Source organism: Anser brachyrhynchus (genome assembly GCF_964034855.1).
Source record: "Anser brachyrhynchus genome assembly, chromosome: 5".
In the NCBI taxonomy this organism is placed as follows: Eukaryota; Metazoa; Chordata; class Aves; order Anseriformes; family Anatidae; genus Anser; species Anser brachyrhynchus.
This window is the reverse complement of record NC_137699.1, coordinates 42,616,439-42,627,103: the sequence shown is the minus strand read 5'-3', so window position 1 is coordinate 42,627,103 and position 10,665 is coordinate 42,616,439. Positions and strand designations below refer to the sequence as shown.

The 10,665-nt window shown below is 40.4% G+C and overlaps 1 protein-coding gene across 11 annotated transcripts in view; it reads right to left on the bottom strand.

Moving 5' to 3' along the window:
• Positions 1–9: 9 nt before the first annotated feature.
• The window catches only part of GPATCH2L (G-patch domain containing 2 like), a 39,623-nt gene continuing 28,967 nt past the window's right edge, over positions 10–10,665 (bottom strand). For all 11 annotated transcript variants that reach the window (XM_080595621.1, XM_080595622.1, XM_080595620.1 and 8 more), the window contains one exon: positions 10–8,001. In XM_080595621.1, the coding sequence (XP_080451747.1) occupies positions 7,829–8,001 (173 nt within the window). In that variant the 3' untranslated portion in view covers positions 10–7,828. The remainder of the gene's footprint in view (positions 8,002–10,665) is intronic.

The following is a 10,665-nucleotide window of genomic DNA, read 5'->3' as shown; positions in this document are numbered from 1 at the left end:
CAACAATTCTTTCATAAATTGATTTATTTCCAGTTTTTATAATCAGAACAGAGATTCTGAAAGACCCTTGTTCAGAGAATACATGTTTAAGACAAAATAATACAAGCAAGAATCTTATTTACATGTTACCCCCAAAACAGAGTCCTAAGAATCCAGAGTCTATTAAACAGTTAAATCTTATGACCACTTACAACATTTGTGACATGTACAATGTGGCTCTTTAAAGGTTTTGAGCAGTAGACCTGTTTGTGAACTCTCTCTAGGTAAGCTGTCTGGGACCGAAGGAAGCTAGAGTGAAACTGATGGCTTTGGATAACTGTCTGGTGTCACCAGACTTGAAAGAAAACTTGAAGGCTTCAGCAGTGCCTAGGGGCTCAAGTCAGGCCAGACCAGTCTCAGCTCATGGCACTCACACACCATGCTGGACAACAAGAGATGCTGGCATGAGACATTAACACTACGTCCAGGACTTGGGGTTTGATTCATAAAATGGGTTAGGTTGGAAGGGACCTTAAAGATCTAAGCAACAATTCGAATGTGACACTATTCCTTCACTATATTTCACATTTATTTTAGAACAAAGATAGCATGATGCATTTTAAAGCTGCACTCCACAAGGTCACTGCTCCCTAATGTTAGAGCATAGACTACCAGAAAAGCGCTTCCTCCAGTCACAGCATCTCCTCTCAGATGAGTGCAGCACAACTCTTCCACAGGGAGAAACCTCCCATCTTGCTCTTTTGGTGTGATAGTGAAAGCTAAAGGCCACCACAGAGACACTCCTATTGAGAAGCATCTTCTTTTTATGCCACAGAAAAGAGGCAGCCATATTGCTAGAGTAGGTAAGAAAGATATTGCTTTTTTTTTTTTGGCAACTATCCTATCAGGGTAATAAGCCCACCAATGCTCTTCCTCACTTGTCTCCAATTCCAGTGCAATGTTCACACAGCTGAATGAAAGAACTGAGACAGTCGCTGAAGCTAAGCATGAACATGGTGAATGCCACCCTGAATCAGCAGCCAGTACAGCAAGAACGAGGAAGTCCTCACCAAGGAGCATCTTCCACTGTGTGATCATGTGTCTCAGGATTGCACAATTGTATGTCATTGTACTACTCAGAAATCAACAAGCACGCAGAAAAGATGCATCATTTCAGATGGCAGAGGTAAATTTTTCTCACCTTTGCACCTTCCCATGCAAATTTCAAGACAATTTTTGGTAACACCACAGAACTTTCACCATCATGGTTTTTCTCTCTGTTTGCCAAAAGACTTCCCATTTTTCAACAGATCTTTACAATGTAGAAAAAAAGCCAGACTTCTTCTCCAACATTCTAAACCAGAAGCAACTCTTGTTTCATGGAGACAGTAAAATTGACTGGAAAATCCTATAAAATTGACCATTCATTGACTTTTAGATGCCTCTGTATTTATCTCAGTGGTTTATATTTGGCTATAACACTCTTTCCAGGAAGCTGCTGCTGTCTTCAAACCAAAGCCTGAAGATACAAAGAACCTACAGTTTCCACAGTGCTTTGTTCCATGGTTAATTTGTCCTCACTGTTCAAACCTCACACCCTGTTTCTACCTTGAATTCATTTGACTTTGTCTTCCAGCTTATTTTTACGCCCATCTGCTCAAGATGTGAAATGCTTTATTTCCTGGTATTTCCACTTCCATAGGGGACTTTCTACTACACAGGCAAGCCATCTCTGATCCTCTTCTGATAAAACCAAAGAGACTAAGCTCTTAAGTATTCTGAATTATAAAATCTGTTAGTCCAAAATTGCACTGTAATACAGCTAAAGAAACATGGCGCATTTCAGAATAATAATAATAATAAAAAAGATTATTCTTATTTCTAGGAGTCTGTGCATAGAAAAGCAGCTATAAGAACTTTAGATTGAGTCTGCTGCCTCCATACCAGCGTTATGGTAGTGCTACGGCAGTGTTTGAGCAGCAAGGATTAACATGATGTTTGGTTATATGAATATATGAAGGCTGAATAGCAACAGGCAAGCAAGTTTTCCTGCTTCTGTAAAGAATACTGTGTGCAGACACTAGAACTGAATGCAGATGAATGTGGAATACTGGGTACTTTCATGCAGGAATGGAATTAAAAGGCTGAATGACAAGTTTTATAGTTTGAAGCTTATGAATAATGACTTACATGTGTTAATGGATTACAAGTACTCGTTGACTGTGTATAGCTAGTTATACAAGGCAAAGAAGCCTAGTTGTAAAGGAAGAATAGGACTTCTCAAGCTTGCTGGAAAAAAAGCATAGCAAGAAACAGTGTCAGGATGATGATATCTAGGAAAAGAACTATTCCAAGAGAAGATGCAATTTCCTTATAGGGAAGGCAATTAATAATAAAAATGACTACCAAGGAAGATAAGTTACTCCTTACTTGAAGCTTCTGAAGTCAGATTACTTATCATTCTAAAAATATAATTAAATCCAGTTGCAGGATACCATTGCTAAAAGGTTCACAAAAGCTTTCTCCAGCCTTGAAGAAAGTTTAAGTCTTTTTTGTTACTTGGCACTGTGGCTAAGAGAATGTAAAAGGGAGGTCTCACTATCTAATTCCTTTGTTCTCAGGTACCCCCTAGACATCCAAACCTGGCCACTGTGAGACAGAATACAAGCCAAGGTAGACAAACCTTCAGCCTGACCCAGTGCAGCCTTCCTTATGCTGTTCATCCCATTCCTTCAGAGGTTACAAGGAAAAGAGGACAGCTTTGCAAAACCCTGATCATCCTCATAATACTGACAGCTCTGCTTTAAGACAATGAATACACTGGGTCACACATGCAGGGGTCAGCAATACTTTTTCCAATTATCTTCTGCAGATATATATATTTTGCACCTTTCTTTGATATAAAAGAAGCTGTTCCGGTCCATTTTCTACTTCTACCAATTCTTTGAGTTGGTGCAAGAATTCTCTTTCTGGGTATGCCAGTTGGCACACTCTTCTCAACACACTGAAGTCACACTAACAGCCAGGTCTGCACTTGGGAAGGAATTTTACCTGCATTAAAATTGTGATGTACATTGAGGGTTCCCTATGTCTCCACAACACAAGTCTGTATGTTACCTGATAGAGGGCTCCAGGAACTGGTGACAGTTCAGTCTCACATGCCTGTGAGTCAGTTTACTTCCTTAAACAATGAGATGCTTTGGTATAGTTAAGAGGCTACATTCTCTCTCTATGCCAAGTTCTGTCCTTGTACTGAGTAAAAATTAATGGCCTAAGAATCTTGTCTTGCCTTCTGTAAAGCAAGTAGCCCCTTATGTTTTATACTCTAAGAAACTTTACTGCATTTTAAGGTACAAAAGCAGGATGTCTCCAATGCAAACACAAACTGGAACAGAAAGCAGTATCACAGTGAGAGCAGAATTTTGCCCTCCTTTGATATTCTCCTAAAATAGTATTACTACTATAACCAATACTCCTACTGAAGTGCATTTTCTGAACAAATGACTGGTAGCAGCCTTCGCTTTTGTTTCACTGAAATTTTTCTGGTTAACAAACTGTTCCTGAAGACAACAAAGTTCTTATCCACTTTACCTAATTTCTTTTCAGTTTCCAGGCACATACACTGGTTTCTGCAGCATGTTCTTTCTTCAGTGCAGAGGGGGATTACAGTGTTAAAAAAAAAAATGACACAAAACCACTCTCATTGTTGCCCTTCCACCTATTTCCCTTCTCATCCTCTGCCCACTGAGCAGCTGTCCACAAGATCCACAAAGTAACAGCATGAGCTTCTGCAATTTGAAGGACAGCACTAACCATCTCAATGTCATTATTCAGGAATGCTAGCAAGACACACCTCTGCACAGCACAATCATGAAGCTAATCTATCATTCGGTAGCACTACTCCCAGCCTCTGAGTTTCTCTCCAACTACTGTTTTGCTGCCTTCTTCACTCTTTACTGCACCTTATCTTAAAATTGTAAATCCATTCTTTTAATTTGCACCTCTCCAGTACCTACTAAACTGGAACTTAAGCCTCACTAGAGCTCATTGGAACTACTGGAAACATGCAAAGAACAACTACTTAAATGTGTTCCTCCCAGCTCTTTCTCTTCCACTAGATGTGCACCTTCTTGCCACACATACGCAAAATTCTTTTTGCATAAGAATGTCATTATGAGCTGGTCTCCATAATCTTTGAAAACCTGCGGAAATCGCATGATGTGACAGGGCAAAAGGGCAGTATATCGTGCCTCTTTCTAAAAAGGCATTGAGGACCACCTGGGGAATGACAGACGAGTGAACCTTACCTCAGTCCCTCGTAAGTTTCTGGAGCAAGTTCTGGAAGCCATTTCCAAGTATCCAAAGGACAAGAAGGTGACTAGCAAGAGGCAGCCATATTTAACGAGGGAAAATCATACCTATTAATCTGACTGCCTTCTAGGATGAAATGACAAGCTCTGTGAATGAGCGGAAGGCAGTAGATGCTGCTTACGTGGACCTTAGCAAGCCTCTTGTTGCAGTCTCTTAAAGCATCCTCACAGCCAAGTTGGGGAGCTATGGACTGGACGCAGCTCAGTAAGAAAGGTCAGCAAGACACTGGCTGAACTGTCAGGCTCAAAGAATAATGAACAGTGGTTTGAAGTGTACATGGCGGCAAGTTATGAGAAGCATGCCTCAGAAGACAATACTGGGATCGATGCTGTTCAGCATCTTCATAATGATGTGGAGAACAGAACAGAGCATACCCTCATGGAGAACAGGAAAAAATGCTGTATACAGGGGGAGCTGCTGATACGATAGAGGGTGGTGATACCACCCAAAGGGACCTTGACAGACTGAGCAGACAGAATCCTCCTAAATTCCAACCAAGGTAGATGCAGATTCTTGTACCTGGGACAGGTTTAAGGAACCTGCCTTGGAGGAAAAGAGATGAAGCAACGTACCTAGTTCATTCATTTAAGAATGCTGCAAATATTCAAAACTGAACGAAGCTACTGAAGTATGAAGATGAATTTAGATAAACACCCTGGAGGAACAAGATGAAACATGACATGTGATTCATATAGCTTGTCTGCCAGTCAGGAGAATCAAATTTGGTTGAGAGCCTGACTGACCTACAAATGGATTCCAACATAGAAATAGGAAAGACAGGGAAGCTACAAATTTAAGTCTCCAAGCACTTCCAGGAAGCTGCCATAGCCGGAAGCATGATTAATCAAGACAAGGCCTGCTATAGTTACTCTTCAGTAGCACAACAGGTACATTCAACCTTTAAAGGCAAGGAGGACCTCCTAGGAAGCTTACAACCTTACGGCTTACTCAGATGAACAGTGCTACTGACCTCAATAGGAAAATCTGATGATAATTTATCTTTCACTGCCCCCAGAGAAAAATCATGTGAAGTCTGGTGTCCTTCCTCCCAAGAAGGAGATGAAGGCTGTCGATTCCCTAACACCTCTTGTAAAGGTTTTAAACTGTCCTGCCACCACAAAAGGAACAGTATTGCTCTGACGAATACTTAGAATATATCTTGCTGTACCAGAATTGTTCTAAGAAAGGGCAACATAGAAGATCAGATTTTAAAATTTCAACTAAATGCTTGGTAACTGGAATGAGTCTGTTAAATAGACTCAAACCAAGAGCGGTTGTGGAAGAGCCTTCATGAGATAAACACTGAATTGCACAAATGCTCTTTCAGGGGACCACTCTCTGCAAGTTGGGTTACAAAACTCTAAACCAAAAATTTATTTGCCAGCTGTCAGCAGAATGCGACCACCATTGCCTTCACTGTGCTCACAAGTACAAGATAGATAATTGACTACTTTTCAGGTTTCCTTCCTCTTTATAAATTCTAGATCACAGGCCCTCCAAGTGTTGAGACTTTGTCCACTACCTCTCAAGCATCACTGAGCCAAGTGCTCCAAGTACAAAATAAGACAATCCAAGGGCTACTTTAAAACAGGAACACTCCTCATTCCACAAAGCCTTCACTGCTTGTCCCATAAGCCAAACTGACCTCTGTACACCTTTGGCAAGGTAAAAAGGCTTTCCCTGTTCTAAATAGTTCTAAAATGTACCACTAAAAAGAAATAATATTTTGAGGGGGATTTGCATGGGCAGATCTGACAGTTTGCTTGGGCTGCAAAATACAAATCCAATTTGGATCTCTCCCCAAGAATAAGTAGGTATTAGGGGATCAGACACAGGCCGTTGTGTCTGTAATATAACTGTATTTGTCAATCATGATTTAGACTGAGCCGTTCAATTTTTTGTTTTGAATATGTTATGACCATTTAGAATATTAATACATAATTAAATATAAAACACTGCCTTATAGCTTTGAAATCAAATCTGTCCCTCAGCTATTTGATTTATAAGGGAGAGGCAAACACTGTAAAACCACTAAAAACACTGCAAAAACCAGTAAAAACAGTGCTAACTGCACCTCCACATTCAAAATGAATTTTACGAGCTTCAGTTGTCCTGTCTGGAAGCTCCACCCAGAGAGAAAAGCAAAAGTAATTGTGTGCATACAAATATGTCCTATTTTTAAAGGACTTGGGAACCCCTGAGGCCACTGGCCCTTTGACACATGCTATACAGGTATATATCCTAAAAATTTAGCCCAAAATAAACTCCAGGCAGAGTAACTCAATAAAAGTACGTGTAATGCGATCAAGAATAGATGAAAAAGAGGGGAGAAATCACTATCCGTATATTTTGCAAGAGAGAAGGTAACAGAGGACCAAGTGAAAGCATTACAAAGAGAACAGAATCTCTTCTGTGTATGCTGCAGAGTAAAATACAATCAACAGCAGGTGGAGACACCTCCAACAGATAGAGCAGACAATACTTTTTTGAAGGGAGGGAGAACATTAGACAGAAGTGGTCTGATCAGCACCAAGAAGGCTTTGAACACAAGTGACACTTTAAATGTTTTTTGTTGTTGTTGTTGTTCAGTTACATGGTAACTTTGATGGAAAATGTCCTGGGAAATGCAGACAGTCTCTTTTGAAGTTAAACACTGAGAAACAGAAGTTTGGTATAACCTCTACCATACTTGAAGGATATTCGAGGGCCCAGGTTCCTTTCCATGACACCAGCTTGCACATTTATGTCCAAGTGGTTCTTCCAAATCCTTATCCAGTAGGAGATTTAGGAAAGAACATGCAATACACAAAGCAAGACGAAAGACATTCAGAACAAGGAAGAAGGAAATGGATCGTGCTGTCAGTGAGCCTGGGGCAATTTCTGAATGGACAAGCACTGTATTTGCTTCACTAGAAGCAACATGGTTTGAGTTCATTCACACATTGCCTAAAAACATTCTGCTACTACAGAATTCAGGTTCCATGTTTCATCTTGTTAGCATTCCCTCCCCTAATTCCCCAGTCAAGAAATCTTCAATGGCCTTGGAGAAAGCAGGGGAAGGACTTTTGCCTCTTTGAGTGGCAGGGGGTACTTTCACACAGAAAATGCCAAATGCAGCAAATAAGCAACATGTCCATGGGTGAATATAGATCAAGATCTGAAAATCCAAAAGATTCTGTATACAACCCAGCACATAGGAGCTGGCATCAGGGAAGGAGATGAATGCATAATAAATACAGCAATAGCAAGAACAGTTTAAAAAGTCACTGCAGTCCCAACACTGATTACCTTTTTTTAAACACAGATTCACAAACATCGTTTAGATATGTGGGGCACGCAGATCTATCTGGATGATGGCACACATCACGTGCCAGTACTGAAGATATCACTACTGCCAAACAAGATGTTTGATGAAGACATACACCAGAGTCAAACACTTCCAAAATCCTGCAAGCTTTTACAGTTGCAATGGTTTCTTTTAGCTGTATCCGGGGCTCTTCTCTGGCGGCATTTTAAAAAAGTTAGTGGAGGGAGCAATAGTGGCTTTCTCAGCTGCTGGTATTTTCCCTGTCCACTCAGAGTTCTGGGATCTCAGGGATGTTGTTGCTGGTAGGTCTGACTCTGCAGCATCCGTGTGCACAGATAAAGTCGCTGGAATATAAAATTGCAGGAAAAGGGGAACAGAGGAAGAAAATAGGAAAAGGAGATTAAAAAAAACAAGTTAGAACAAGTGATTTCACGGCAAACTCCTCATATATATCATTACTTATACGAGGGTGTTATTGATTGAGTTCCTGCAAGTTCTGCCCCCTCCAAATTCTTTTGAAATACAGGTTCTTGATAGCATTAGCATCCTTGCCCTGATGATTCCCACATTTAGAATTCCAAGCTACCAGTCCACTAAGCGGTTCCCTTAGTCAGAGTTCCTATTGAAAAATCAACAAGTCTCTGAAAGCTTGACAATTTTCAAGGTTGAAAAGCTCAGTTAAAGAAGAGAATATAGGTCACCACCAATACCAGTGGTACCATGAACCTCCACATATACCCAACATGGTAAATCAGCCTATTAGAACAAGAAGCTACTTGGCTAAGATAGGCTGGAATCCATTCTCATTTTCTCAATACAAACACTGCTTCAAAATGGGACAGGCTATAATTATCGGGAAGGATTTGCAGATCCACAGCTCAACCAAACAGTAACCCAAATTTCTAGAACAACTGCAAGAAAACCTAGAAATATGACGGTTTGCTCCCATTCTCAGTATACTGAATCATGAGCAGAATAATGTAATAGCTGTTTGTTTTTATTACAAGCTGCTTCTGCTGCTCTGTAGTGGATGAAGGATAAAGAGGCCATAATAAGCCTCAACTAGAGGACTGACTGCTTTGAAGTTTAAATAAAAAAAATAGTATCAATGGCTGAGGTTCCACACTCAGTAGACCTGGAACCCAACAGTCTTGCTCCTGCAAATCCAAAAGAGTGAGTCATTTCCACACAACTACAACAACACAGCTGATAACAGTATATGCTGTGTTTTACTTGTAGCCCATTGATTTCCTCCATCTGAACATGCAAAAAAAGAAAAAGTAAGCAAAAGCCCTTAAACTAATAATCACCACCGATATTACACTAAGGACCTTCACTAACAGCCTCCCCACTTGGGCTCTTCATCCTTGATCAAAGAAAAAAATACAGGCTTCTTATTATGGGGTGCCATCACAGCATGGCAAAGAGCGAATGTATTATCAAGAAATAAAGGGCAAAATTCACTAAATTGCCACTACTCAGACTGTTCTCTAATACGCAGTTTCAGAAGCAGTTGTTACCTTTTAGAATTTTTTGAATTATTTTACAAGTATGAACGCACGTCAAGACAGACAAAATCTATTTATGAGGATTTTTCGTCCAGACTCCCCACTGCAGTACCTGAATAAGATGTGAGTTACCACACGCACTGCTACGTGTATAGGTGACTGAAGCACACAACTGCTGAACACCTCAGTGGAAAGCTGGACAACCGTTCACTATATACGTCATGACCATCTATACTTGTGGTCTGCTCTGACAAATGGAAGACAGATGTGACAATCTTCATGAGATCCCTTTCAAGCTAGAGAATAACTACAATGAGAAGGAAGCTTTAAAAAGTATTTCTCAAACAAGCTCTTCTATGCCCCAGGGGACATTATTCCAAATATATCTCACTGAAGCTGAGCCTAACTGAACACAAGGACACTATCCTTGTGTTTTGAAGCCCCTAGCCTTAGATCACTGAAAGTCTGAAGGATTTTTATCACCACAGACTTTCCTCTTCCGTAGGCATGGTTGTTGGTCAATAAATTGGATGAATTTTTCATCTAATCCAGCACAGCCAGTCTTTCTCACAGCCAGATTTTCTTATTCTACTGCCAAACTACACCAATCAGACTTTTGTTCTTGCTTTGTGGAAGCTTCATGCTTTAGGGCTCACACACTGCTGAATCATGCAGCACAGACAGTACTAACTTTAATTTTCAATATCTCTCAACACTTGCATGTGACAACTTATTTTTGGTAGTAACAGTCACTCCCTGACATGCAAGTGAATTTTGAATTTTCTGACTTTTTTTTTGTTGCTCTCAACATTCAGGCCTTTTTCCAAAATGTTATTCTTCAACCACAGCTGTGGTATTTAGGCTAATTAGTCTCAAAGGGTGGACAAATAATGGAAGTTTAATGCTATAACAATAGAGACCTAGGCACTTCTGCTACAACAATACATGTTTTTTGATGTTTACACAAAGGTCTCTAACAAAGCATCCTTTACCAGAACCCATAACTACTGTCATAAAAGCATGTGAGAAGACATGGAATAAACCTAGTTTGCTTAGCTCCCAAATAAACCTATCTCCAGCTCCCTTCTCTCACTCCTGCAATTAGAAGTGAGCCAGCATCCACATCTCATATTCCTTTTATTAGCATCTTCTGATTTCAGCCAAATTCAACTCAAAACTTTCAGTGGATGGCGGTGGCGGGGGAAGCGACAGGGGAAGATTTGTAGCTGCATGTTTAAGAAAGAAGCTAAATTCATCACAATGACAGGGGAGAATGTTGGCAGAGATTTGAGCTATTTATTCTTTTAGGAAAATCCTATAAAGAATGACATGAGGAAGCCTCTATCTGCAGTCTTGTTCATCACAGTAGTGAGGAGTCCGATAACAGATGTATGCAGTAGCGTGATTTAGTGCCGGGAGCTGGCCCCTGATGTGTATTAATACAGCGGCAAAGCGGAACGAGCCCCTCTTCATCACTCATCTCTATAAAAGAGGTGGAAT